This window comes from Chenopodium quinoa, unplaced genomic scaffold (assembly GCF_001683475.1).
Source record: "Chenopodium quinoa cultivar QQ74 unplaced genomic scaffold, ASM168347v1, whole genome shotgun sequence".
Classification (NCBI taxonomy): Eukaryota; Viridiplantae; Streptophyta; class Magnoliopsida; order Caryophyllales; family Amaranthaceae; genus Chenopodium; species Chenopodium quinoa.
Window position 1 is genome coordinate 2,295,332 of NW_018742309.1, and position 27,788 is coordinate 2,323,119.

General features: G+C 36.7%; 1 protein-coding gene and 2 long non-coding RNA genes across 5 annotated transcripts in view; 1 reads left to right on the forward strand and 2 right to left on the reverse strand.

Annotated features, from left to right (window-relative positions):
• LOC110688019 (DExH-box ATP-dependent RNA helicase DExH18, mitochondrial-like) overlaps positions 1–21,753 on the reverse strand; it is a 35,419-nt gene extending 13,666 nt beyond the window's left edge. The window contains exons 1-3 of one of the 3 annotated variants that reach the window (XM_021864694.1): positions 19,102–21,592; positions 12,844–12,915; positions 9,379–9,954 (exon numbers count right to left, since the gene is read on the reverse strand). In XM_021864694.1, the coding sequence (XP_021720386.1) occupies positions 12,852–12,915; positions 19,102–21,374 (2,337 nt within the window). In that variant the 5' untranslated portion in view covers positions 21,375–21,592 and the 3' untranslated portion in view covers positions 9,379–9,954; positions 12,844–12,851. Of the gene's footprint in view, positions 1–9,378; positions 10,037–12,843; positions 12,916–19,101 lie in introns of those variants that run through there. The other 2 variants (XM_021864686.1, XM_021864702.1) reach the window with 2 other exon arrangements.
• Positions 21,754–21,851: 98 nt separating this feature from the next.
• Positions 21,852–23,289, forward strand: LOC110688040. The gene is made up of 3 exons (XR_002504499.1): positions 21,852–21,889; positions 22,050–22,146; positions 22,991–23,289. It is a non-coding gene; the product is annotated as an uncharacterized LOC110688040 (long non-coding RNA).
• A 214-nt stretch (positions 23,290–23,503) lies between these two features.
• Positions 23,504–25,305, reverse strand: LOC110688046. The gene is made up of 2 exons (XR_002504501.1): positions 24,813–25,305; positions 23,504–23,996 (listed from the first exon to the last, which is right to left on the reverse strand). It is a non-coding gene; the product is annotated as an uncharacterized LOC110688046 (long non-coding RNA).
• Between the last annotated feature and the right edge of the window lie 2,483 nt (positions 25,306–27,788).

Consider the following 27,788-nt stretch of genomic DNA (forward strand, 5'->3'; position numbering starts at 1 on the left):
AATGCTTCTCGAACACCCTCAAGGGTGTGGCTCAAGACTGGTTTAACAGTCTGCCGGCCGGATGCATAAATTTCTTTACAACTCTCAGCCTGTTGTTTGTTGGAAACTTCTCCTATAATACTACCCCGTAAGACTAGTCTTAACTTAGCGACCATCATCCAAGGAAAGAAAGAAGGGTTGCTTTCGTACGTTAAGAGGTTTAACATGGAGAAGGCACAAATTCAAAATCTGTCGGATGAGATGGCCTACTTGGAGTTTCTTCGAGGTCTAAGGCACATTGGTTTCAAGTTTGATTTAATTAGAGAAAAGATTTGGACATACGCAGGTGTTCTACGGGAGGCCAAATCATATATTGAGGCAGCTGATTTCTGTTCGCTGACAGAGTCAGAAGAGCAAGCCAAGGGCGTCGAGAAGAGACCATCTTCTCAGCAAGACTCGGCCTGCAAAAAGAAAGAAGGAACCAACAAAAAAAGAAGTCTAGGTAGCTGATTGCTAACAGACCAAGTCCAAGAAAGTCAAGACGTACGAGCCGCAATATGAGTACAACAAGGACTGTTACTCAATTTTGATGGAAATCAAAGACAAGTTTGAGTTTCAGAAGCCCCAACCTTTGAGGGGGCCGGCCCAGTACAGAAACAAGAACAAGTACTACCATTACCATAAGGACGTGGGGCAAGATACAAACGACTACAACAACTTGAAAAGGTTGTTAGATAAGTTGGCCGAGAAGGGCATGCTCAACTCGTACGTACTGAAGTCTGCAAAGGTTGTTAGATAAGCTGGCCGAGAAGGGCATGGGAAGAAGATCAAGAAAAAAACAGCATTTGTGACCGAGCAGGGGTTGTACTGTTACAAGGTCATGTCATTCGACCTAAAGTATGCCCCTGCCACATTTCATAGACTTGCGAATACGGTCTTCAAAGATCAGATCGGCTGAAATATAGAGGCTTATATTAATGATATGATTGTTAAATCAAAAAAACTGGTCGACCATCTGAGTAACCTCCGAGAAACATTTACCGATTTCAAGCAGCATAAGATGATGTTAAATCCGAAAAAGTGTGTCTTTGGTGTTGAGTCCGAAAACTTTCTCAGATTTTTTATTGATCAACGCGGCATTGACGCCAACCCTGAGAAGATCCAAGTGGTCTTAGACATGAAATTGCCGAGAACCATCAAAGAAGTTCAGAGGCTGACCAGCTGCTTAGCCGATCTCGGATGGTTTATGTCAAGATCAGGGAATAAGTGTCGCTACTGTTTTCAAAATATCAAGAAAAAAGCAATGTTCGAGTGGACCAAAGAGGCCGAGGAAGACTTTATTCTGTTGAAGAATCATTTGCATACACTCCCTCGGCTCGTCAATCCGCTCAAAGATGAGAAGATATACATGTATCTTGCAATTTCTAATCACTCCTTAAGTGTTGTCGTGCTTGCTAAGCGAGACGGCCATCAGATCCCTGTGTATTTTATCATCCATGTTTTGCACAATGCCGAGCTTAGGAACCCACCCATTGAAAAGTTCGGCTTAGCATTATTCATGTCATAAAAAAAACTAAGGCCATATTTTCTTGCTAAAATGGGCCTTGGAATTAAGGGGATTCGATATTACATTCGAACCCAGGAAAGGGATCAAGGATCAAGCCTTTGCAGATTTTTTGACTGAAATGACACGGTCGGACCTACAGCCGACAGGGGATCAGATCTGAAAAGTTATTGTTGATGGAAGTGCAACAGCGACCGAATGTGGTGTTGGTGTCATATGTTTATCTCTAGACAAAAATAAGTTTGAATATGCCGAGGCCGAGTATGAATCCTCCTGGCTGGCCTTAGAATGTGTAAGGCGGAAGGGGCAACAAAAATTGATGTTTGCTCGGACTCCCAGCTAATAGTCAGCCAAGTGAATGGCGACTACGAGGCTAGGAAGCCGACAATGATGAAACATTTACAAAATGGTGAAGGATGAGAACAAGGGCCTAGAGCATTTCACGTTACAACAAGTTCCTTGGTCCTAGAATCATCAAGAGGATGCTTTATCCAAGCTAGCCTCCTCGACATCATGTGATACTCAGAGAGTTCTGAGAAGTTAAAGAGAAGCGGAGCATTGATGCCAAGCCTGTGCAAGTCATTGACCGAAGATCCACATGGATGGACGGAATAATCACCTATCTCAAAGATAGAGTTCTTCCGGACGACCCAAAGAAGCGTTAGGTGATGAAGAAAGAGGTTGCATGGTTTAAGATGAAGGGTGAGAGCTTGTTCAAGAAATCATTTGTAAAGCCATACTTGAAGTGTCTTACGCCCGAGAGGGGGCATGAAGTATTGGACGACCTCCACCAGGGGCATTGCGGATCACATATAGGCGGACGAGCCTTAGGTGAAAGGTAACCCACATGGGGTACTACTGGCCGAGCATGACTTCAGACGCCATAGAGATGGTGAAAAAATGTGACAAGTGCCAGAGATTTGCAGCCCTCATCCACCGTCCGACAAACAGCTTGTCGGCCATAAGTAGTCCACTTCCTTTTGCAAAATAGGGCATGGACATCTTGGGGCCATATACTCCTACATCAGGGCACCGGCGGTACGTGTTAGTAGCAGTTGACTACTTCATGAAGTGGGTGGAGGCCGAGGCCGTCAGAGGAATTAATTGGAAAGATGTATCAGCCTTCATCTGGAAGAACATAATCACAAATTTTAGTGTGCCCCAATCAATGGTGTTCAATAATGGATCGCAATTTGAGACCGACAATCTCAGGGATTGGCTGAGTGACCAGGGCATAGCACATTTCTTTGCCTCAGTTAGATGCCCAAAGGCCAATGGCCAAGTTGAAGCATACAAAAAATTGATCTCCAATGGCATCAAACAGAAGCTTGAGAAAGCAGGAAGCCTATGGGCTGATGAGTTAGTTAATTTGCTATGGTCCATTCGAACAACAGCAAAAAGTTCAACAGGGGAGACCCCATTCTTTCTGGTCTATGGGGCTGAGGCCGTGCTCCCAATTAAAATGTACGAGCCCACTCTAAGAGTGATGCTATATGATGAATCGACCAATTGGGAGGCCATGAAGACCGCCCTAGACTTCCTTCTAGAAGCTAGGTCAATACGGGGCTCAGACACGAAATATATCGTTTACGGATGACAAGGGCATATAATCGTAAAGTGTCAAAGCGGTCACTTAAGTTGGGAGACTTGGTCCTAAGAAAGATGGAAGCGGCAGGCCGTGCGAAAGAAGATGGAAAGCTAACCCCTAATTAGGAAGGGCCCTACCAAATTAAAGAAGAAGTACGAGATGGTACATAAGGTCTTGAAGCCTTGGATGGTCGTCCTATTCCCCGTACGTGGAATACGGACAATCTCAAAAAATATTATGTATAAAGTTTTTGTACTAAGCCTTAAAGTTTTATATACAACTAGGTCTAACGACCGAGGAATGTAATTAAAGTCGTACAGCGAAACAATGTAATCTAGACAAAATTAATGAAAAAGTCACACATTGTTATTAAATTTGTGCATATGTATTACGTACATCTAGCTGATATTAAGCGGAATTACCACCTAAAAACGGAAACAAAGGTTGCTTGCAACATAGCATCTCGGCTCATAAATAAGGGCAGAGTTGAATGGCCGGGAAAAATACCTCATAAAGGCTACTCCCAGTAAAGCAACTTGGCCAAAATGGTCAGGTTGTCATTAAATTCACTTGGCCAAGACTCTAGTCGAACGGTTAAGAAATAAAATAGCCTAAAAATTGTCTAAGGCAATCTAACCCTAAGGGCAGGGCATACCTAGGATATCAAGCCCTATAAACACTTAGAAGTTATCAAGTTGAGATCATACTTGAAATTTCATGATTACGTCCGAGAGATAGTATCATAGGACGACTCGGCAAAAGCCAATTAAACAGCCGCATAATTCATTCGACATATGCCTAATCCAGGGCAATCATTATTATGATTTGATTAACTTACTAGTTATCATACCCTTCAAGGTATAAAATCTATTAAGTTAATCAAAACTCTTTGAAAATGGACTACACAAAATGTCGAATAAAGGGGCATATCCCTAGTATATAGTCGTTTGTACGCAAAAACGGATAATAAATGCATGAAAAATGGCTCAAAAAATGCTAAGTATGAATGAAGAAAGAAGAAAACTTGCATATATAAACGCCGCTTAAACAGACGGCAATATAAAAGAAAGTATGAAACAAGACTGCTCAAACAGGCAGCAGAATGTGATATCGTTCAAAATCAAAAAGAAATAAAAACAAAGTACAAAAAGCTTAACAACTGCAGCAGGGACCAGAGCTCCTCACTCATCCAGCGCCTCATCAGCATTGGCGTTGGCGGCCTCGTCTGTCTTGGCCGGCTGCTCTCCCTCGGCCGACTTCTCTATCTCCTCCTCCCCGTCATCTTCAGCATACTCTTCATCGTCGCTCTGAGAACGAGAAGGAGTTCCGATGAACTCGGGAGGGAGTACTCTGATGGCCTTAGAGACATGGTCAAGCCGGCGGACAAAGCGTTCCTGATAGTAAGCCACCTCACCGATGTCAAACATCATGGAGAACGCTTCATAGAAACGGCTCTTCAGTCTCTCCTCAGCCGCATGCTCAAGTTGGACCGCCTCCTAATGGTCGATCGGTCGTGGCGCTTTGAGCTGCTCGGTCAAGTCCGCAATAGACTTGTTCAGATGCTCAACCTCAAGCTTAAGGGAGTCCACTTGGTCCATAGCCGCCTGAAGAGCCTGAAGGCTGGAGTCCAGCTCGACCTTCAGCTTCTCAGAGGCTTCGAAGCCCTCTTTCCACTAAGAAGCGTTAGCAACCGCCTCGTCCCTCTGTTGTTGCATAGTCACCCGAGCCAGCCACTCCTGCTGAAGAACATCGCCCATCATGACGATGTCCTCGGTCTGCCGGGCTGACTTCTCAGATAATGCGTTCAGGGCTACCCTGTGCTGGATCTCTTACATGGCCAGAGTTCTGGTATTTTCATAGGAAATCTTTTTTATTTCGTCCTTAAGCCGCCTTGATCTTTTCATTCTCCTTGGACCGCCAGTCCATAAAGGCACTGATCCTAAGGAAGAGCTGCATTCGGACAGAAACGAGTTAGTAAGAGCAAAGCATGAAAATAAACTAAGTATTGATACTTAGACAAAATGCAATTACCTCACCGCTGCAGTTAAGCATTGGGACAAGGAAGCCCTCATCAATTCCGCGGAACATGACCCGCTGCTTCTTAACAAATGGCCTTGAGCATGGCCTCCCTGATGGCCTTACAGTCAACGCCAGTGAGCGACTAGCCGGATAGCTTCATGTACATATCCTCGGCGATGTATGCATCAACCATAAAGAAAGTTAGATCATTGAAATTAAAATACAAGTACCCAACATGCTAGTGTCTTATATACCTTCCGAGAAGGGTGGAGGAGATGGTATACGGAACTCGGCCGAGTGGATGGGCAGCGGCTCCCCAATTTCTTAGGTGCGACCGTGCTGCTCATCGGCCGCCTGAGAGGCATCCTTCTGCCACTCATATTCAGTAATTACCTCGACATGCAGAATCGAGGCAGTGTTTCCAGTCATTTTGGATGGGGATGACTTTTCCCCTTCGCCCATGCGGACGGTTTCCTCATGGACCACCTCAGCTTGCAAATCCACGAACTTGGAGCCCCCACTCGGTGTCAGCTGGGGTTGTTCTCCTTTAGACTGCTTAGAAGCAATCTGCGGTGTGGTCTTGGCTGCCTTGGGGGAAGGCTTAGCCTTTGAGGCTGTAGTTTTCCAGGATTTGGACGACTAGCCATCCTTGGAGACAGAAACCGGTTTCTTCCTCTTGGTCCAGGGAGTGGAAGCTTGAAAAGAACAGAATAAAGCCAAAGTAAGAAACAGTGTCCGAGTAAAATTAGGAAGGACACCCTTCCCAACATTCAGCTCGACAATATAATAAAAAGAATTACGTCCGAGCGAAGTAGGAAAGACACCCTTCCCAACATACCAACTCGGCAATATAATGAAAAGAATTCCATTCGAGTGAAGTAGGAAATGATTCCCTTCCCAACATACTAGCTTAGCAAAAAAAATATATATAAAAAGTGATCAGTACCTCCTTAGCCTGGTCGTACTGTTGCTGACGAAGCTTTTACCGCACCAAGCTGAAGTCGGACATGTTGGTCTCTCCTTTTTGTTCGGGGTCCAACATCGCAAGAGCTTCGTCTGAAAAGAAAATAGAAGAGTTAGAAAATTTTCAAGTTGTAAAAGCATTCGAACGAGCAAGTCACAAGGTTCCACCTTGGGGGTAGATCCGGTATAGGCCGCAGACCGACATGAATACCGGATTCCTAAGCTCGTCGGCTAATGGAATCCAATTAGATGGCACGCTCACAGACTTCCCATTCCTGATCTTAAAATAGCCAAGTTGAAATTCGTTGTCAAGGTGGACGGGCGGCTTAGTGGTTTTATGCATCCCACTTCCGAGCTGGATAGGCTTGGCGTTGAAGCGATTCATCCGCAAATTGACTCTTCATTGCTAGTTCTGATGTGGTAGAATCGGTGCTTCAATTTGCGCCACTTGGACGGCTTATGCATAACCACCAGATATTCTTTCTAGGTGTTCAGAATAAACCAGCCGCCCATCTCAGCATCTAGCCACACCATGGTGTGCATCTCACAAAAAACTGGGGTCCGGATTAAAGCCTTGCCTGAGGCACATCACCAGATAGCTAAATATATTTGTCATACTGTTCGGCACCAGCTGGAAAATGACAATGTTGTATTCGTCTAGTAGAGCCAAGACGAATGGATGTAAGGGGAAGCGAAGGCCCACCTCCAAGGCGGCGCGATAGACACTAAAGCATTTTTTCCTTTGCCTCCTACCTTCCCAGGCTGCCACCGAGTATGAGCGAATCAGCGCCACAATCTAATAGCCTTCCCCAAGTTGGAGGAATTCTTTGAACTCTTCAAATTTATGGTTCAAAAAACCTAGGGCAACGTCGCCGACCGTACAGGCACATGGGTCTTTGAAGTTCTCGACATTGTCCTCTTCGGCCGCCTAATCGGCGTCCGGATTTTCAACTTCTTGTTCGGCAGCCTAGGGTTTAGGGGCCCTGGCCGAGCCGAATTCAGAGGACAACACTGTGTCCAGGGCAGCAGCCTCGGTCGAGCTTCCCCCCTAGAGCCCTAGCCGGCTTTAGTAACAATGGTGCCCTCAGGCACCGAGGGTCTTTTACCCTTTTCTTTCTTCCCTCCATCAGTGTCCGCCTGATTTCCCGAAGGAAAAGCACTGCGAGTGGGAAAGTCGGACGATTCAGAAATATGTACCCCAATCCTAGGCCTGGCCGACCTGGTAGATTACGTTGAGGGTTGTTGGGGTATCTTGCCCGGAAAAGGAGGCAGTCACCTCCACCATTGAACAGGCACTACCACTAACAGTAGCACCCGTACTCTCCCCGTCTGTATTACTTGGATCATAGGGGACTAAGGGATTGACCATATTGTCGTCTTGGTTTCTAGCGTCGTCACGCTCGTACGTTTGTCTCGTACGCGCCATGTTCAACTGCAAGGACAATGAAGAACAGGTGGGGGTGAGTTGGTACGCATTACAAAGGGACCCACTCTAAAGAGAGGAGGAGTCGTCTCCGTCCACTCTAAACTTTTCAGTCCCAGGCGAACGACTAACCTCATGAGGAGAAACGGACGTGTCCGAGTATAGTGCCAGTTCGTGTTTATAAAAACTAAAGCAAGTATGGAAAAGGAAAAAATAAAGAAAAGTTGACGGTATACCTCTGTTACGAGTAGAAAACTTGAAGACTTTGAAGATCTTGGTGGGTTGACCGAAAGAAAAAAAACGGAGAATAGGTGTCCCACTTGATTATAGGCAGCACCCCTCGTCCGCATAATTTCAAAACTTAGGTCCAATGATGAAATTAGGCGGACGAATCAAGGCAATTAGCCCAAAGGATATTTCCCAAAACCAGGCGGATGGTATGGTTTGCCTCTTCCAACCAAATTGCTACATCAGCCTAGAACTCGAACGTCCCTAGACAAGTGAAAATAGAGGAGGCGGCCCGTATGTTACGAACCACCCCCTCTGTGGGGCAAATGTTTTGTGTTAAAAAAACCCAGCACGTGGTCCAATCCCATAGTGACACGTGGACCAATAAAAGGGCGACACTTGTACCAATAGGAAGATGACACGAGGTAAACAAGAAGAGCACCTAAATGAGAGAAGGTCTCCTTACATCATGAGGCTCAAATCCCGAGAAAGGCGCCATAACGGCGCCCGCATAGGACACTTTTCCCTATCTGATTGTGCCGCCAATCAGAGCACACCATTCTAGGTCACTTAACCCTAAATGGCACACATTTCACCCCTGTAAATACCCCAATAATTTATGATGGTAAGGGTGGATTGAGACATATCAATAATTGCATAAGCAATTTGCTCTAACTTCTCTCTACTTTCTATCTCTAAATTCCTTCGTTTTCCGATCACTAACTTGAGTTTATTGTACTTTTTTTCCTTAGCTATAGTTTTTATCCCAAAGGGTTTTACCTAACAAGGTTTTAATGAGGCAACTAATACCCTATTATTCTATGGATATTCAAAGGGGAGTGTTAAGAGTTACATATTTCAATATAGTGTGAATGTCTACACTTTAGTTTCTTCATTGCAATTACTGTATAGCCAACTTTACTGTCACCCCCTAATATTATACCCCACAATGTAATACTCCTGTTTTTAATTACTTACTTCATTTCTCCATTCGAAAAGTTTCATGAGAAATAATAAAATATGGTGGTAGTGGTGTTGGTAAAAGAATAAAAAAATTTACAAAAATAATTGAGAGAGGATATGAAATTAATAAAATATGATTTATGTTGGGTCCAATGGTTTAGAGAAATGAATTAAATATAGTAAAAACTTTTCAAATAAAGAAATAGAGCAAGTAATTAAAAACGATCAGAAATAAAAAGTGGAGCAAATAATTAAAAAGGGAGGGAGTAGTAATTTGCACCACTATAAAAAGCCATGCAAATTTACTTATTAAAAATATTACAAAAGTAATATATACACAAAGTAGTAATTCTCTAATTCTACGTATTTTACCTTCTTCTCTTAATCCTCTAATTTCTATATATTTCATAAACAATACATTTCCTAAAAATTTTATGACATTAATTACTTTCTTCTCTTTTTCACATAAAATACCCATTAAATGTCATTATTTACCTTCTATGTTTCCCATATAAATAAATACATCTACTTTACAAAATTACATACTCTATCCATTACCCTTAATTCCCGTAAAAAATAAATAGAAACAATCACTATATTATGAAACAAGGGAGTACAAGAAAAACTATAGCAACCCAAAAGACAATTTAATTTAAGCTAACAAAACTGAGAACAACACATATTCATTCTAAAACTCGAAAATCACTGTTGACAGAATTTTATCTGACAGCAAGAAACGCCTATCAAACTATAGTCAGCAAATCTGAACATCAGCCTGCACTAAAATCAGAATCAGATGCAGATTACAGAATTAACACCTACTAGTATTAATAGTTTAATAACAATCTTAAGAAACAATCCTCGGAAATTCCTCTTTCACCACCAAGCTTTAACCAAAATTGCAAAACTAGGGAAGGGCAAAGTGACAAGTCCCTAGGTTTCATTCATATATATATGTTCCTGTTAGACATTTATCCACTCTTTGTGCACGTAAATAGCTTGATTGGTGTAAAGTGTAGTACTGCATTTCCATAAAATAGGTGTGCCTATCAATACTGCTCCTCAAACTGCTGACCCAGTTTCTATGAATAACATTGTCACAACTTGGCAAATCAATAGGTTCTTCATGCTGAAATGAACCAAACCTTACGTTTGTTCCCCCAACTTCTGCTAAAAGTCTTCTCAAATCTCCCATGTACTATTAATGTCAGCAGGTTGGTTTTCGGTCTTCTCCAAGGCAGCCCATAAAATAGAGTAAAAATCAAACCAAATCACACATTAATCCCATCATATTGTGAAGATGAAAAACCTGTAAAAGGTACCAAAGGGGATAGTCACATGTAGTCTTGCTGTAAAAGGTACTTCAATCACTAGCAGAAACTTATTTAGCATACCTAGTCAACTCCTTGGGGAGCAATCAGCATATTATCCTACCTCTTTGCAGCATATTCAACTAATTCAACTTACACTATCACATAAATCATGGAAGCAACTGACACACTTGAAGTGAGGAGATATATCAAACCTTTAAAGCAAGTGTCAAGTACAGCAAGCCCAACAATAACACAATTAGTGGGGCCCAAAGCCACGTATGTTTTGGGTTTATGTTGTGTTTCATATCAAAGAAGAAGCATCATACACAAGCACAAAAGAGCCAATTATATAAGCATTCAAAACTACCTTGGTTGACGAAAAGTTCTGATGCAATGTCATGCATAATTAAAGACAACTAATCATTGAGAATATGTCTTGCACAGCATTTTATATGTCTTGAATGAAAGGAATAGTACAAATTTTTGTGTGACCATAATGTTTCTATAAGTCCTTGCTTAGATTGCAGTTACTGGGGTAGAATAAATCATTGTTAATTATAATGGTGCTGTAGCAGAAGCCTGGAATGAGGGGAAAGATTTGGGCCTGAATCGTTTACCCTTGAAAGAAGGGTAATACACTACCTACCCACCAACCCCCAGTGTAATTTATTCCTGTTTAAAATTTTAACCCACATTTCTTCTATTTGCCTGTTTCCAATTCTCCTTACCAGGCTACCAACAGTCATCCTTTCTTTCTCTTCTATATATGAATATATCTATCTCGATTTACTTGTTAAGTTAATTTTTGCCAACAATCTGGATTGTTCCTCCTAAATTATCAAATGCAAATCTCTGCCAAGTTCATGAAATGGAAATTTATTCCCATCTTTTTATTCACTTCTGTTGTTTTTTTTTTTTTTTTTTCCTTCTTCTTTTCTTTTTTGGGTTTTTCTAAGCTATTCCCTTGAGGTTGTTGAGTATCTAAGGTATGCCTATGCTTTTTCAAAATTACAAGTTGTGCCCTCCAATTTAAGTTGTTTAATCAATCGTACCCTCTGACGTTATCTCGAAAATAGTAATCGTAAGAAAATGGGAAGTAATAAGAAGCTGATGAGAAAAGAGAAGAATTACTCCTAGAACTTGATATATCAATGGTTGCTTTTAGAAGAAAGAAGAAAAAGTGGATGATAAAATGTGGAAAAAAATGTTAAATGTTAATCCCCTTGTATAACTCTAACCCAATTTGGGCGTCACATTTCACTTCAAAGTGGGGTAATTAACAATTATCACAAATACTAACGTTGGGTTAATGTCAAAGGGTACGGTTGAATAAACACCTTAAGTGGGAGGCCATATCTTGTAATTTTGAAAAAGCATTGACACACCTTAGAAACTCAACAACCTCACGGACATATCTTAGAAAAACCCTTCTTTTTTATTTTTTTTAGAAGACTTTCAAGAAACCTGCATCGAAATTCTGATTGAGATATTAAATTTTAGGTTATAAGTTTTGAGAAAATACAAGTTAATCTTAATGATTGATATATTTTGTCAATCTAGTGGCAATATTGTAAATCAGTGTCCTTTTTTTAATTATTTATGGGCAAAACCGCTACTTGAACTAGTGATTTTAGTGCATAACCGCTACTTCAAGTAGCGGTTTTGCCCATGAACAATTATAAAAGCGAACTTATGTACAATATTGGCACTAGATTGAAAAAATTTGTCAATCATAAAGATTAACTGGGTTCACCTCACAAGTTTTATATATATATATATATATATATATATATATTTTTTTTTTTTTTTTTTTTTTTTTTGCAGCTTTCATTTGATGTTGAATTTCAAAGTAGCATTTTGATAAAATTTATGAGTTTGTTTCTATCTGTTATATATATGTTGTTGAATTCTATTTGCATCGTTGCGGTTTGATTCTTGAATCTATTGTAGGATTTCGTTGCAATTTGTGTTGAAGATAAAATTGTTTCTCTCGTCAAAATGAAGAAGTTATTATCCCAGTATTTGTTTAGCTCATGTCAAACCTTATCAAAACTAACTCCTGAGTAATCCCTTCTCCTTAATTAGTCCTCCAATATCAATTCCCCCCTGTAATGAGTCCATCCATACCATGCAAGGCCTAAAAGTGAAAGGGAAATTTTATAAAACTGATATTCATTCTATACAAAATAGAATGTTACAGAAAAATCATGTCTGAAATATGGGCATGGCAGAGATGTGAGGTGGATCTACTGAAAAAGATCTAGAAGTAAAGTGGAGAATCTACTGTCTGACCCGACATTGATTTAAAGAGTTGAACAATGATGATATTATGATATCAAAGGGAAAAAAAAAAAAAACATTAACCCAAAACAGAAGGGGTAAATAGGGTCATGAATTAATTAGGGGTATTGTGGATAGGGCTGAGCGGAGAAGGATCCACATGAGTGACACATGAGCAAAATTACTAGTGTTGACATCCAAAATGAACACAAACACAAACTATGCCCAATGTTTCATCCAACAAGCTCACAGGTCACCCCATGACAGGTTACCACATCAAGAGAGAGAATTCAGTAAAAAAAAACCAGACAGCTGAACATATAACCAGCATGCAATAAGTATAAGACGACATGAGGACTATAACCAGAACAAAGACAGTATTTGGCATGTCCATCTTACTTCAAACATGATTAACATTAAACTCATAGCATCAAGCTAATTATCCATAACATCATCAATGAAACATTCAAAATACAGGATTTAAAAAGAAAGCATGCTTAATAAAGTCCAATGGAGAACATACCAAGTAAACTATGCAAGTATCTTCTTAGATTTATCAGATTTATCCTGTGCCAAGGACTGATCTTGCCTTTTCCTGCAAAAAAGTTTCACACGTAGCTTTTTATATAACAGAGATATAGACATCAGGTACTGTAATATCATGCAACGAGTTATCAGTATAGTTGAACAAGTCAACAACCCTCAAGCATTTCAGCTACCACTAATTAAAAATTGCACCAATCTTGCATATTACTTGTACAATTGTACTAGAAATAAACAATAATGACACCCGAAACCTTTACCACCATTATAAAACAGACAATTACTAGCATAAAAGAAAGAAGAGGATCCATAAACAGGATTCAATTAGGGTAAAAAAATAAAGGAAAATAAAGATACAACTTTATGACATGCCCTGTAGAATAACGTTCTTACAAAGTTGTGGGATGCTTCTATCTCCCTCTCCCTCTTCCTCACTCCCTTCCCCACCTAATCTTTATTAGAAGTATTCCCTCCATCCCACATTCCCACTAAAAAAAATAGAAAGGTTTGATTCTCATATCAGTAGGACATTAAGGTGGTGTCACTTATGTAAAACAAGAGAACTAGAACAAAGTCAAGCATGTACTCAGCATTAAAATTAAACAGAAAATTTTGTCAAACAACTACCTTGTAGAAATAATGTTTTTTAAATGATCAATTTATAAATCCATACTTATGTTCTTGCTACTACTTAACAAAAACAGTCTAATTCTCTGTCAGAGTATCAAAATTTAGAGTTTTAGGACTTAGGCTCTGTTCTTTGCACCATGTTTTCACTTATTTCATACCTCCTCTGTTCTTTCTAAATTGCAACGTTGGAAATTTCACACAAACCAATGCACATTTTATAACGTTTATATCCTAAAATTATCACAAGGTGATATTTTAAAAATATATTTCGAGATGAATCTAACAAGATTCCACTTGACTTTACTTATTCCAACATATAAATCACTAAAGGCAATTAAAGTAGTGGGTGTGAATAGTGTAAGATTTCAAATATTGTGAATACAAAAGAACAGATGAAGTATAAGACAAGGGTTAGTCAGTTTTGATACTATAAGATAACTAGATTAGTTCCCGTGTTATGCACGATTTGTTTCAATATCCATTATTAAACTATCATTATAATTAATTTTTTTATAAACAAAATAAAATCTAAAACTATAGTTGATAAATGATTACGAAAGATATATTAGATATAAAATGATAGAAAATTATCAAAATTATGTTAAGAATTTTTTATTATTTTTTTATATCTATATATATTTATGTTAAAGAAATGTCAAATCTTTTTTATTTTAAGTAATTATATTGTATAAGACTAGGGAATTATTTTTGTATAAAATTTGTTTCTATAATAGAATTTTATTAGAAATATAAATAAATAAATTAACTAAAATAAAAAACTAAGGATACACCAGGAGATGACACATGTCATTGGTGGTGTGTCTTTTAGTATATAATTATTGATGATTAATATGTTCCAATAACGTCTAATAGGGTTGATAAGTTAGATATGATAATGTATGATAAGGGTTGACAAGTTTTGAAAAGATTGATAAAGGCTAATAAGTTTAAATAAGATAGTTCAAATGTCTCATTTTGTCTTTCTGTACTATTCACATTAACCACTTTGACCACGGTTAATGATTTATAAATAAAAATAAAAATAAAATAAAAAATTAAAAAAAATAAAAAAGTTCAAAAAAAAAAAAACAATCATATGGGTACTTGTTAGAATCGTCTCATTGTATAGTTTCTGTATATCAAATTTTTTTATAATTTCTTATTGATAATTAAATATATTATTAGTCAAACATTTACATTGGCATACGTGCCCAGTTTGACTCGGGCATTTAATCTTAAACAAAAGGAGTATAAGATACGTGAAATTTAAGTAAAGAGAACACTACCTTATAAGATATTCCCCCCATCCCAACACTACCTTATAAGTTAGATATGATAATGTATGATAAGGGTTGACAAGTTTTGAAAAGATTGATAAAGGCTAATAAGTTTAAATAAGATAGTTCAAATGTCTCATTTTGTCTTTCTGTACTATTCACATTAACCACTTTGACCACGGTTAATGATTTATAAATAAAAATAAAAATAAAATAAAAAATTAAAAAAAATAAAAAAGTTCAAAAAAAAAAAAAACAATCATATGGGTACTTGTTAGAATCGTCTCATTGTATAGTTTCTGTATATCAAATTTTTTTATAATTTCTTATTGATAATTAAATATATTATTAGTCAAACATTTACATTGGCATACGTGCCCAGTTTGACTCGGGCATTTAATCTTAAACAAAAGGAGTATAAGATACGTGAAATTTAAGTAAAGAGAACACTACCTTATAAGATATTCCCCCCATCCCATCCCAACTCTCATGGTTCCCACACAAACCAACTACTATATTTTTTATTATTACTTTTTTCTTTGTCACATCCCTTACTTTCCTATAAAATGCTAACTCCACTATCCTTACTTATGATTTTTTTAATACCCCTACTACCCACTACCCCACTTGCATCTTATTCACTCAGGGCAACAAGAACGTACAATATTTTCATTAACATTTTTAGAAAACGACACATGTCTGAATATAGGTGTATGCTAAGAATAGTTTTTAACAAATTTTCAAAAGAGTAACTTTACAACAACAAAAATTTACTATTCATCCTAAATTATATATTATCAAACTGTCACTAGCCTTTAATGATGGGGGTTAAACAAAACATAAACCAAAATTCTAAGACACGTCATGATGGCAAGGGTAAAGCTACTAACATTTAACCCTGAAGTCCCGAGTCCCAAATTATATAATAAACAGGAGCGCCTAGTCTCTACTCTCTAACACTAAGATAATTGGATGGTATAATATACTTGTAGCTCCCTACAACATACTTTTGTAGGAACAAGTCGAGATATAATTTTCATTTTCACTTAATTGGTTAATAAAAAGTTCAAATTTTTAAAACCATGACAAAATTTGGAAAAACAATTCTTACAACCAGCCATTTTGAAATACTATATCAATTAATTCTCAACGCCTTTACCAACGACTTTCATGCATACTAGTTTTTTAATATTTACTAAATTGACATGATAAAGAAACTTCTTATTAAAGAGCTACAGAAACATACTTCTTCCGTTCCCCTATTATTGCAACATGGGTGGGGGACACAAATTTTAAGAAGAGGAGAGAGATAAAGAGGAATAAATATATGAACCCATGTGATGAGGAGAGAGAAGGAGAGAAAACTTGTACAAATAAGGAAATGTTGCAATATTTGTGAAACTTATTAAAATTAAAATGCTAATTGTTGTAATATTTGTTAAACGGAGGAAGTATTTTTTTAGGCAAAAGCATACATACGACAAAAATAAAAGATGGTATTGCCACTAATGGAAGCCGCAAATTTTGCAAAAATTTTATTTGCACCAACTCCAATTTTATTTGTCATTCTTCAATGGTAAGTTGTTTAAACTATTTGTGGAAACTAAAGGTGATTAAAACATACATACTATAGTTAAAATCGCTAATTTACAAAGGGTTTAGGTAAAATTATTATCGCCGTTGTTACAACTTGAAAAAGCTTTTTTCATGATTGATTTTCTAGCTTCAAGTTTTACACGAAAGGATCCTAAAATTACCTACTATGATTTTTAATGGTGTAAATTAAGGAATAAAAAGTGGCTTCAATTTTCATAAAATTAGGACCTTTTGAATAATTTAATTCATAACATTATGTGTGAAACATAACTAAGGACTATATTTCAAATCATAAGCCTATAAATCAAAATTTAAACTTCTTTGCAAAAACCAATCTTATTCACCATTGAGACTCTTTAGGGGTAATTCAGTAGGCCTTTTTAAGAAGAGAGAAAGAAGAGGAAGTGAGAGAAAAGGAGAAGGGAAGAAGATGACGAGAACAGGCTTTCCATGGAACTAACACAAAGGATTTTCACATAACTAGTCATTTTCAACTAGGGAGAATTGACTGCGTTGGTTTAGGCATGTCAAACGTAGATCAGAAGATGCACAAGTAAGGAAAGTACAAGGTTGCGATCAAGGGGATCTCATGAGAGGAAGAAGAAGACCAAAGATGACTTTAGCAAAAGGAGTTGAGAAGGACATGAACAAGTTGGGTTTACGGGGGCAACATTGAACAAGAATCATAATTAGCGAGCACATGAGATAAAACCTTGGTTCATGTAACCGACCTCATCTTTGGATTAAGGTTGTGAATATTGTTGTACATTATAAGATGGATGCAAAAGTTGGGATTATATTAAAATTTTTGAAAGGTTAGACCAATATGAGAAGGTCCCTCAACATTGGGATTATCAATGACATTTATTTAAAACCAAATGAAATAAAAAGGAGCATTGCAGATTCAAAAACAGATCTTCATAGAGAAGTGAAAACTAATGAAGAAAGAAGTAAAACAATGATTAGGGACTCATGAAGAGAGTAAAAGATCGGAGAGAGAGAAGGAAAAAAGATCAAAGGGAGAGACTAAAGTACTAAACATAAAAATGCTTGACAATTAAAGCAATGCAAAACTAGACTGCTACTCAATTTCAATTTAGGTTTTGTTCAATTTGGGTATTTAATATTTAGGGTTTTACTCCCAAATTGGGGATTTATATGGTTGACACAAAAGACAATTCATGCATTTGATTAAGGTATCTCACTCGATTACTCTAATTTAAATGCCAAGTACTATTTAATTTGAAAATTTTTCAGCTTTTCTTTAGAGAGTTTACAGGAAGATAAACCAAGATGCAGAGGCGGTTCCGGTCGACAGAACAGGATCCCCAAATTTTAGGGGCCCCGAATTTTGGATATAGGTTAATTACTTTCATTGAGTTACAAGAAAATGAAATTGGAGTAGTGGTTAAGAGGTTGGTGTGTTGTGTTTAAGGTCTTGAGTTCAAGTCCTATCAACTACACTTCTATATTTTTTTTTTTTTTTTTGTTTTAAGCACAACAGCTAGACATTCATTAAATGCGTGATACATTAATTGGAAACCAAAACTGCCCTTAATCTCCTTTTTTCTGCCTCAATTTTCGCATATTTCATTAACATCAATTTAATTTCCAAAATTTTTTTATCTCCCAAAAAAAATTTAATTACCATTGTCAATTTGTCATCAAATTTGATTCTTTTATCTCCCAAAATTGATTTCACTCCTATCAATTCTTTTTCAACACTTAAATCTTTAATTTTTACTGTTTAATGTAACAAAGTTTTTGGTTTAATAAAAATTTGTTATTTAATTTACATACACTCCCGTTCTTTTTTAATCACAATGTTGAAATTCATGCTTAACAATCCACAATTTATAACATTACTTTTTGAATTATGTTATAGTAAAAATTTTACAAACTTGATATTTTGAAAGTATATTTCAAGATATCTTTAACAAGATCACACGTAACTATATTTTTTTTCGGTGTATTAAAATCACAAAAGAACTGAAGAGTATTAATCGAGGGCCTCATTTTAAGAAACTGCACAGGGCCCTATTGTTGTGGCGACATTGGAGCCCCGGCACTGCCAAGATGTGCTGCATACTACAAATCCTCAAAGGCACTGCGGCGTTCACCTTGTAAAAAGCACTAAGAGGCGCATTCCTTTTCGCACTTTCTAGAAATTGCACGGAAGGTGGATTCGCTGTGGCCTGCACCTAGGGCGAACTTTACAAAAATAAGGAAAGGATCTATGGTTTTTATTGGCTTGCCCAAATGGATCTAATGCTAGCTATAACATATTCATTAATGACTAACTTAGCATAATGACTAAAAATTAAAGGCACTGCATACTGCATTGATGAGAAGAAATATACTTGCCATTTCAAAATGTAATAAGTTTGATCTGTCAGTTCAACTGTAGCTCTTTTTCAAATGTTTATCAAAAAAATCACTCAGGAAAATCATGAGCAGTGTTGCTTCACTTGCAATCCAATTAGTTATCATGGCATAGAAAGATAAGATGGAAACAAAAATAATGGAATATACAAAATGTACTGAGGAACAATCAAATTGACACCAGACTATAAAATTCTTGAGTAGTAATTGACACCATAGTACAGATAATATGAAAGCTAACTAGTCCAGACTGAATCATAATACAGATGCGGAATGTCCATTCATGGTTACTCTTTGATATTCAAAATGTAGGCAAGAAGATTATCTCAAATATATAAAAGCATAAAACTTACTTGTCAAATATTTGTATAAGTGACCGTGGTCTTTCATATCCATCCTTCTGTTCAGGCTTCTTCCTATTTGGTCCTCTCGATTCAGGTTTCCACGTTGCTTTACTTAAAGATTCTCCCAGCAATTCAGCAATATTAGACGCCATAGATTCTGCCCTTAGCTTATAAGGAAATTTATCTTCGTTAAAATGGTTTGACAACCACATATACATAGAACAAACTTGGTGCTTAGTCTCAAGATCTAATAGCTCTGAATCATTTTTAGCAGAATTCTTAGGAATGCCCATAGCTATATTGACAGGAAGCTGTTGACTAAATGATGAAGCAAACTTTAGGAGATGATACATTGCCTTTGGGTCTCGAATGTTAACAGGAGCAAAGCAAAAATTATAGCGATCTTCAAGTGATAAACCCGGAACTTTCTCCAGCATATTAGCGACCTTCTTTATACCAGCATGTTGACACAAGAAGTAAGATCCATCAAGGCGACAATTTTCAGCAAACTTTTCAAGAAGTTGAGCAAAAGTTGTATCAGGTAGTTTCCCCGCAAAAAACTCAACTTGCTCATAACATGGAAATAGACCCACTTTCTCAACATCCTCAAAAGGTTGTTTTAGACATTCAATTAGATAATCAAGATCTTCCATATTCAAAGTAGTGCAAAGACCATCTGGATAGATACTTCCTCTCCTACCAGCCCTACCTGCAATTTGTTTCACCTGTGAGGCTGGAACGGGAACAACCTTGTCCCCATTGTACTTTGAAAGGGTATAGAAGACTACCCTTCTTATGTTAAGATTCAAGCCCATTCCTACAGCATCACTAGCAACTAAGACATCGAATTCGTTATCTTGGTCATTAAACAGAGTAGCTTGCTGCCTGCGAGTTTCCGGCGGCAAAGCACCATAAATAACACAACAACGGTGCTTAGTTTGCTTTTCAATAGCTAATTTGACCTCAAAAATCTCCCTCCTGGAGAACGCAACTACACAGTCACCAGACTTTACATTTCGAAGATCCGCTTGCAATGTCTTAGCTTCAACCACCAATGGTTTAAATCTACCATAGTGCTGTTCCACCAACTCATCTCCTGTATCTGAACAAATCTTCCGAACAATCTTTAATACACTTGGATCACCACATAGATGTATTTCATCAGCCTTTAGTCCTAATAATGCCCTAGTCCATGCAAATCCTCTGCAAGAATCAGCCATCATTTGTATCTCATCTATAACAGCAACATCATACATTTCGTCAGTCGACACCATTTCAACCGTGCAGGCAACGTGATTAGAAAAGGGCACAACTTTCTTCTCCTGTCCAGTAAGCATACTACAATAAACACCGAGATCATTAACCTTATCAAAAACTTCCATCGCCAACAACCTCAATGGACTACAATATATCCCTTTCTTTGCTTCCATGAACCGTTGCAAAGCATTATATGTCTTCCCACTATTAGTAGGCCCACAATGATAAACAACCTTGCGTTTCATTGCCCTTGCAAAGGGATACCAAGTGTGAGGTTTGGTAAGATCAGCAGATTCAACCATACTTCGAAAATTCTTAATCTTATCAGGAAACTCTTCAAGACAAAATTCAACAAACACGGGAAACAAAAACCTCTCCGCTTCATCACTCGGTCCCAAAGAAAGCAAGTACTTAGCAATATCATTCCGGCAATGTTTTATGAAAAAAGCCCTGAATTTATGTACTGCAGTTGGAAAAATCGACGCCCCAATGTATATAGCTAAAGCTTGATTCGTTGCCCAAGCAGACCGCAAAAAACGCCCAAAAATATCATGCAACAACTCCCAATCCTCCCTGCCTAATTTCCCATCCCGGGGCAACTCACAAAGCTGCCTATAAATTTCTACGGGGTCAATCGAGGCAACATGCTCAAACCCTTCATAGTTTCCAGAGGAACTTAACTCGCCATTATTAACATCATGCTCATTTGTGATATCATTATCAACTAAACCATCATTATTAGCAGCTATATCACTGGTATCAACAATAACATTATCGTCTTTTCTTTCATTAACATCAGTTTCAACAAAAGTCGAAAAAGCCTTAACACCATATACATTAAATTTTGGCAGTAATGACAACGATGACACTCTTAAGAACGAATTAGAAGACGAAGGAAAACCATTACTTGGAATACAATAATTGTGAAGATGACAAATAGGGTTTAAAAGTAAAACCCTAACCTGAGAAATGGTTTGCTTGGACGAATAGCGACGGATAAAATGCGTCAATCGGCCTCCCGCCATTGAAGAAAGCTAGATGAGCATTGAATGACTGAATTTGCAGAGGCAGATAGAGCAGACGTTTGTCTGAAAATGGAGATTTTTGAAGAAGAAGCTAGTGGACGGAAAGGAGGAGAGAGAAAAGCGGGAAATCGAGAAAGGCCGAAATGTTCGAAGAATGCCATAGAATTGGGCCACCATATGTGGAGAGTAGATTGTTAAACATCTAATTGGTATACACTAGACCCTAGTGTAGGTAGGGATACCTACACCCCCTCTAAACGATGCGTTTATCATGTTACCCACATCCCATAACCCACTAACCTACTGTAACTACCCACCATTCTCTCTAAAACCTTCTTCTTCATTTCTCTAGACTTTCTCTCTCATCAAAACTAGAAAATATGAACCAAAATTGCTTCAAAATACTACAAAATTGCTTCAAAATACTACGAAATTGCTTCAAAATATTGCTAAATTCCTTCAAATGTCTACATTTGTGAAGAAATTCAACAATCGCAACAACATTCACAGAAAGAGTAAGTAATTTTACTAAATTTTTTTGTATGAACCTATTTTTTCTACTACGTATTTCATTTTGAAATTACATGTTCAGAAACATAATCTAACTTGATTAGAACTATTTTATGCAAAAATCATTAAAATCTACTATGTTTTGTGTTTTTTTATTTTTTACAGAACCGAAAAATATATTTCGAATTAGAGAGATAAAGAGAATGATGATTCAGAGAAGAATCATGTTCGTTGAACATAACAAGGCATAGTCTGAAGAAACGTAAGTATTATTTCAAAAACCTATTTAAACAAGAGTAGAAATTTTTTTTAAAAAAAAAACAACGAACAAAAGTCTCAAGTTGTAGATCTAGAACTTTTAAAAGATATTAAAAAGTCTTATGGTATAGATGTTAACATTTCTACGATTCCGAGTTAATATATGAACATATATAGAATTATAAATGTTCATTTGTATATTTGAATTTATTTGAGTTTATATTTGACTTTATATGCCTAAATAAATAATGTTCATTTTTATGATATGTTATGCACATTTATGAAATGCATAAATAATCATTCATTTGAGTTGAGAAACTGACTTATTTATTCTATCAAATCTTTTGATCATTTATGAAATTCATAATGTTCATTTACATATAAAGTAATGTTCATTTTAAAATATATGTTAATATTGGTTCATTTCAGTTTACATATATATTTATATGCCTAAATAACGAATGTTCATTTCTTTTATACATTATCCTCATGTATAATATTGATAATGTTCATTTGTATGCATTAAAACTAATATCTTACAACCAATCTAGCTATATTGTAGTGATGTCCAAAGTTACACATTTGATATAAATTTGCACATGGAATTGAAGAATACGTAGTTGTTTTGGAGAAGATAAAATGGCTTAACAACGCTGATTATACAAACTGCGGAGTATAAATTATGAAGCATATAGAAACATTCACTACTAAACTTAATGAGAGTTAGATTTGTGATTTGAAACCAAATAGTGTAAAAGTGATAAATGTTCAATAATGTAAGATATATTGTTCATTTATAAAGTAGTGTATATAATAATTAACATTTGTTAATTCATTTCGTTCAACAGGTGAACCAAATTAGGAAGCAAGGATGCGGAACTGATGCTATTTGAAGAAAAACACTAAATATAGGTTAAATCGAAGATAAGCAAGGAAGTTTGCAAATGAATAGTACATGTTATATGTTCATTTATGAAAGTGTATATGTTCATTAATGAATGTGTATATGATCATATCTTAAACTTCCTCCATTTCTTTTTACTTGCAACACAGCCTTGTGGCACGTGTTTTGAGGTCGGGTTTATATAATGTAAACGGATAAATTATTCATTATAATTTTTACAAATGATACTTAACCCTATTCTAATCTTCGTGTAAAAATTATATTGATAAAATAGCTCGTTTACCCTCACTAATCATCTCCTAAAATTGCGTGCCTAAAAGGTGTGTTGCAAGTAAAAGAAAACGGAGGAAGTATATAGTTTTATAGATGATTTTTTTTGGAGGAAAATAGACTTATAGATATTATTTGTTAAAAAAATTATTGTAATTGATATTTCATTTTAATCTTTATTTGTATGAAAAAATATATATAATTTTTAGGTTTTATGAATTGGTTGTTGGTTCTTTACTTTTGTTCATTTTCAAATTGATAAATAATCATTTACATATGTTGAATTTTAAACAAACAATATACTAAAAAAGGTACTATATAGAAACAAATTCTTATGTCTTTAACACTTGAAGAACTTTGAACAAGAGCACCTTGATCATTTATTGGAACCGTGGGAGGAATAACTTAAACATTTGTCGATTGAACATTTCTGGAATGGGGTTTAAACATTTCTAGATTGAAGTTTGAACAATCCTGAGTTGAAGTTGGAACAATGCCAAGAACTACGGGTGGAACAAAATATCTAGTTTGAGATTTTGTAGACGCATTAGTACTCTTGGATTAACTTGAGCATCATTTTTAACACCAGCACCACCTTTATTTATAGGAACATTACATTGAGCTTGAGCAGCAGAAACACCAGCAACACTTTTATTTATAGGAATATTTAAATCCTTCGACTGCAAAACAAATTAAATGATCATATTAAAATATATAAATGTTCAATTACAAACACTTAAATAAACAGATAAGAAAAACAAAACTTTAGCAAGATATGAAATATCAGCTTTTTTTCCCACTGCACAAAGTTTTAATATACAATTATAAATGAACATAACAAGTTTCAAAAAATGATCATATTAAATCCTTTAAACACTAAATCCTTCGCCTTCAAATAAAAGTTAAATGATCATATTAAAATATATAAATGTTCAATTTCAAACACTTAAATAAACAGATAAGATCAAAACCTTAGCAAGATATGAAATATCAGTTTTTTTTCTCATTGCACAAAGTTTTAATGTACAATTATAAATGAACATAACATGTTTCAAAAATGAACAATAATTAACAAATACAATGTTCAATAGCAAAATTGCACATGATCAATATGGAAAATTTTGACACATAATATTATCAAGAAAAAATGGTAAAAACAAATAATCATATATGACATAAAAAAATTAAGAAGTACAAATGATAACACATAATTGATTAATTTTAAATATAAAAATGATCCAAAAAAAAAAAAAAAAAGCATAAAAACAAAATCACGCAATTTTCAAACATAGAGCAATGAAATAAATTGAAGCAGCGAAATATTCATAACAAAGTATGAACAATCCAAAAACGTTCATCATAATCATAATCAAATTTTGAAAATTGAAGCAACGAAAAGAATAATAATACATAAATTAAGTTGAAATAAACAGAGCATTATAACACAACAATGTATTGATGATAAAAATTACAAAATTATGATTGTAATTACTCACATTGTTGATGAACAAACGAATCAATCAATCGAACTCTAGAAGACGGAAACACACTTTCGTAATCACGATCGAAATTAGCAGAGGAAGAATCAGCCATTGATGATCAACAACAATTATCAAAATCGTAGGAAAAATAAACGGCAAAATTAGTATAAAATCAAATGAAGAAGATGAATTAACTAGAGAGAATGTAGGTAGAAAAATGGAAATTGATCAATTGAGGAGAGAGAAAATATTGGGTTTAAAATCATTTATATACATAGCTTGAATAATAAGAAACAAGGAATTAAAAAAATAAATAAAAAAAAGGAAAGAATTGAAGCATGAATTAGCTCGTGAGTACTCCCCGCAAGCTACAAAACGGCGTAGCATCAGGGGGTGTAGGTAGACCATCCTACACTAGGATGTAGGGTATAATTTTCACCTACAAATTACCAACTAAAGCCCATAAATTTACATTGAATTGACAATATTGTCCTTGACCCAAAAAAAAAACACTCTCTCATTACCCAAAAAAAATGGATCCACTTTCATTCTACGTTTTTTTTTAAAAAAAATTCAAAGTACGGCAATGTCAAGGCGGCAAGGCAAGAAATTAGCGGCGGCGACGGCGGAGGAAAGGAGGTCTCACGGTGAAAAGGTAGGTTTTTTTCCAAAAAAAAATAAAAAAAAATAAAATTAAAAACCGTCGAGGTGGTGGCGGCGCATGGGGAAGACGCCACGGCGGTGGTGGCGGTGCCAGAAGCAGACGCCAGAACCACGGCCATGGCGCCTGGGTTGGACGCCGCTGCCACGGATCTGGCGTCTGGATTTGGCGCCGCCACCACCGGCGTGGCGTCCTCCCCATGCGCCGCCACCACCGGTGTGGCGTGAAACCCATGCGCCCCTTTTTTTATTATTATTATTTTTTTTTTTTTTGAAAATCAGTTTTCTTTTTTTTTTTGGAAATCAGTTTTTTTTTTTTTGAAAATCGTATTTTTTTTTGTTTTTTGTTTAAGTTTTTTTTTTAATTTAGAATTTTGTTTTGGTTTTTTGTTTTTTAAAATCAGATTTTCTTTATTTTTTTTTTTAAAAATCATTGTTTTTTTAATTTTGTTTTTTGTTTTTTTCAGTAATTTATTTTTGAAATTAAAATTTTGTTTGTGCTTTATGTTTTTTTCAATTTTGTCGTATTTTTTTAACGTTTATACTTCCTTTACATTTCTTTGTATGTTTGTTTTGTACATTTTTTTTATATTTGTTATTGCAATTTGTTAGTATGTTTTTCTATTTAGTTGATATATTTTCGTTTAGTTTATTATTTTTTATTTTGCTTTTATGTTTATATAAATTTTGTATGTGTTGGTATTTTGTTTTTCTTTGTTTGTGTATATTTTATTCTGTAATTTATTTTAAGTGTTCTGTTAATTTCTGTTTCAGGTTACTTTGCTAGTATTTGTTTAGTTCATTTGATTTAGTTTTTGGTAGTTATTTTTCTTATAATTTTTTTAATGTGTATACACTTTTTAATTTTTTGAAGGTGTCGCATTTTCGCCATGGTGCGGGGAAGAATCTAGACCTTATTAGAAGTGGAAACTACTCGATGGAGAGCTCGGGGCCCAAACATCTTAGATCCCGTGGTATTTTGGCCTCAGCTCGTAGAGAACGGGTTCACCATCGGGATGAGGATGAGGATGATGATGATGATGAGGAGGAGGAGGAGGAGAAGGGCGCATATGAGGATGTGGACGATGGGAGTGGACCATATGATGATTACGGTCCATTCAATTAATGGCTAGATGACATGTACGAGACGCATAGGGTAGATGTGCGTAAGGGTAGGGATGGTAGGTTTGTGAGTAGATCTGGCACATCATCTGCGTCCACCGTGTCTGGGGCAAGAAGAAAATGGTCGAGGGCCGTTAATGATTCTTGGGTGGTTAAGGGTGCGGTGCCTAGGGGGCCTATAGACAGGAGTGTGATTCTTAGCTTTCTAGGACACATAGCTACCCGTATCTAGGAGGACTAGGAGAAGGGTTTGGTGACGGGCATTTTGAAATGCCAAACCCGAGAAAAGACTTGTAGCGTTTTGAGCAGATGGGCTGAGGCTTGGCTGGTGGAGAGCGAGATGTTCGACCGACTACAGGGCACTGGGGTGAATCACCTTCCTACCACCATGCACGATAAGATTGATTGGACGCTGATCACGGCTTTCGTTGAGCGATGGCAGCCGGATACGAACTCTTTCCACCTTCCATTCGGTGAGATGACGATCATGTTGCATGACGTCGAGGCCATTCTTGGGATTCGCGCAGAGGGTAAATGCCTTTCTGTTGTGACTTATGCGGATCAGGCAGATTTGCTGGCGGAGCTGTTGGCAGTGGACAGGGTTGCGTTGTACACCAGGGCACTTAGTGTTTGGGGCCACGGCGGTGTGAAGATCGCATCCGTCTTGCAGCGTTGTTTGCACCCCGGTGCTCGTAGGACGCACGATGCACAGCTGGTTGCTTATGTTTTCTTCTCCTCGGGTGTACCTTGTTTCCGGATAAAAGTGGAAACAACCTCAACCACGCGACATAGTTGATGCGTGTGAGCCCGACAGTGTTGGTCAGTTTTCTTGGGGTTCGGCTACGTTGGCGAATCTATATCGCCAACTAGGATTTTCGAGTTGGGTTGACGCGGCAGGTATTACTGGATGTCTGAATTTATTGCAGACCTGGATATACGAGTATTTTCCTGCATTTCGACCGCACCGTGACCCGGTTCCTATTGGTGATGGGATGCCCCGTGCCTGTGCGTGGAGTCCGCGATTGGAGAGGAAGTCCGTTGACCGCCTCCGATCGATACGGTTATCGCTTGACAGGGTGTCCCCCTTAGAGGTAAAGTGTATAAATTATTTCTAAATTTGTACAGTAATGTATTATATGAATCTTACTAATTTGAAAAATTTTGTGCAGGTGAACTGGATGCCTTTCGGCCAGATTCCTAGTAATAGGG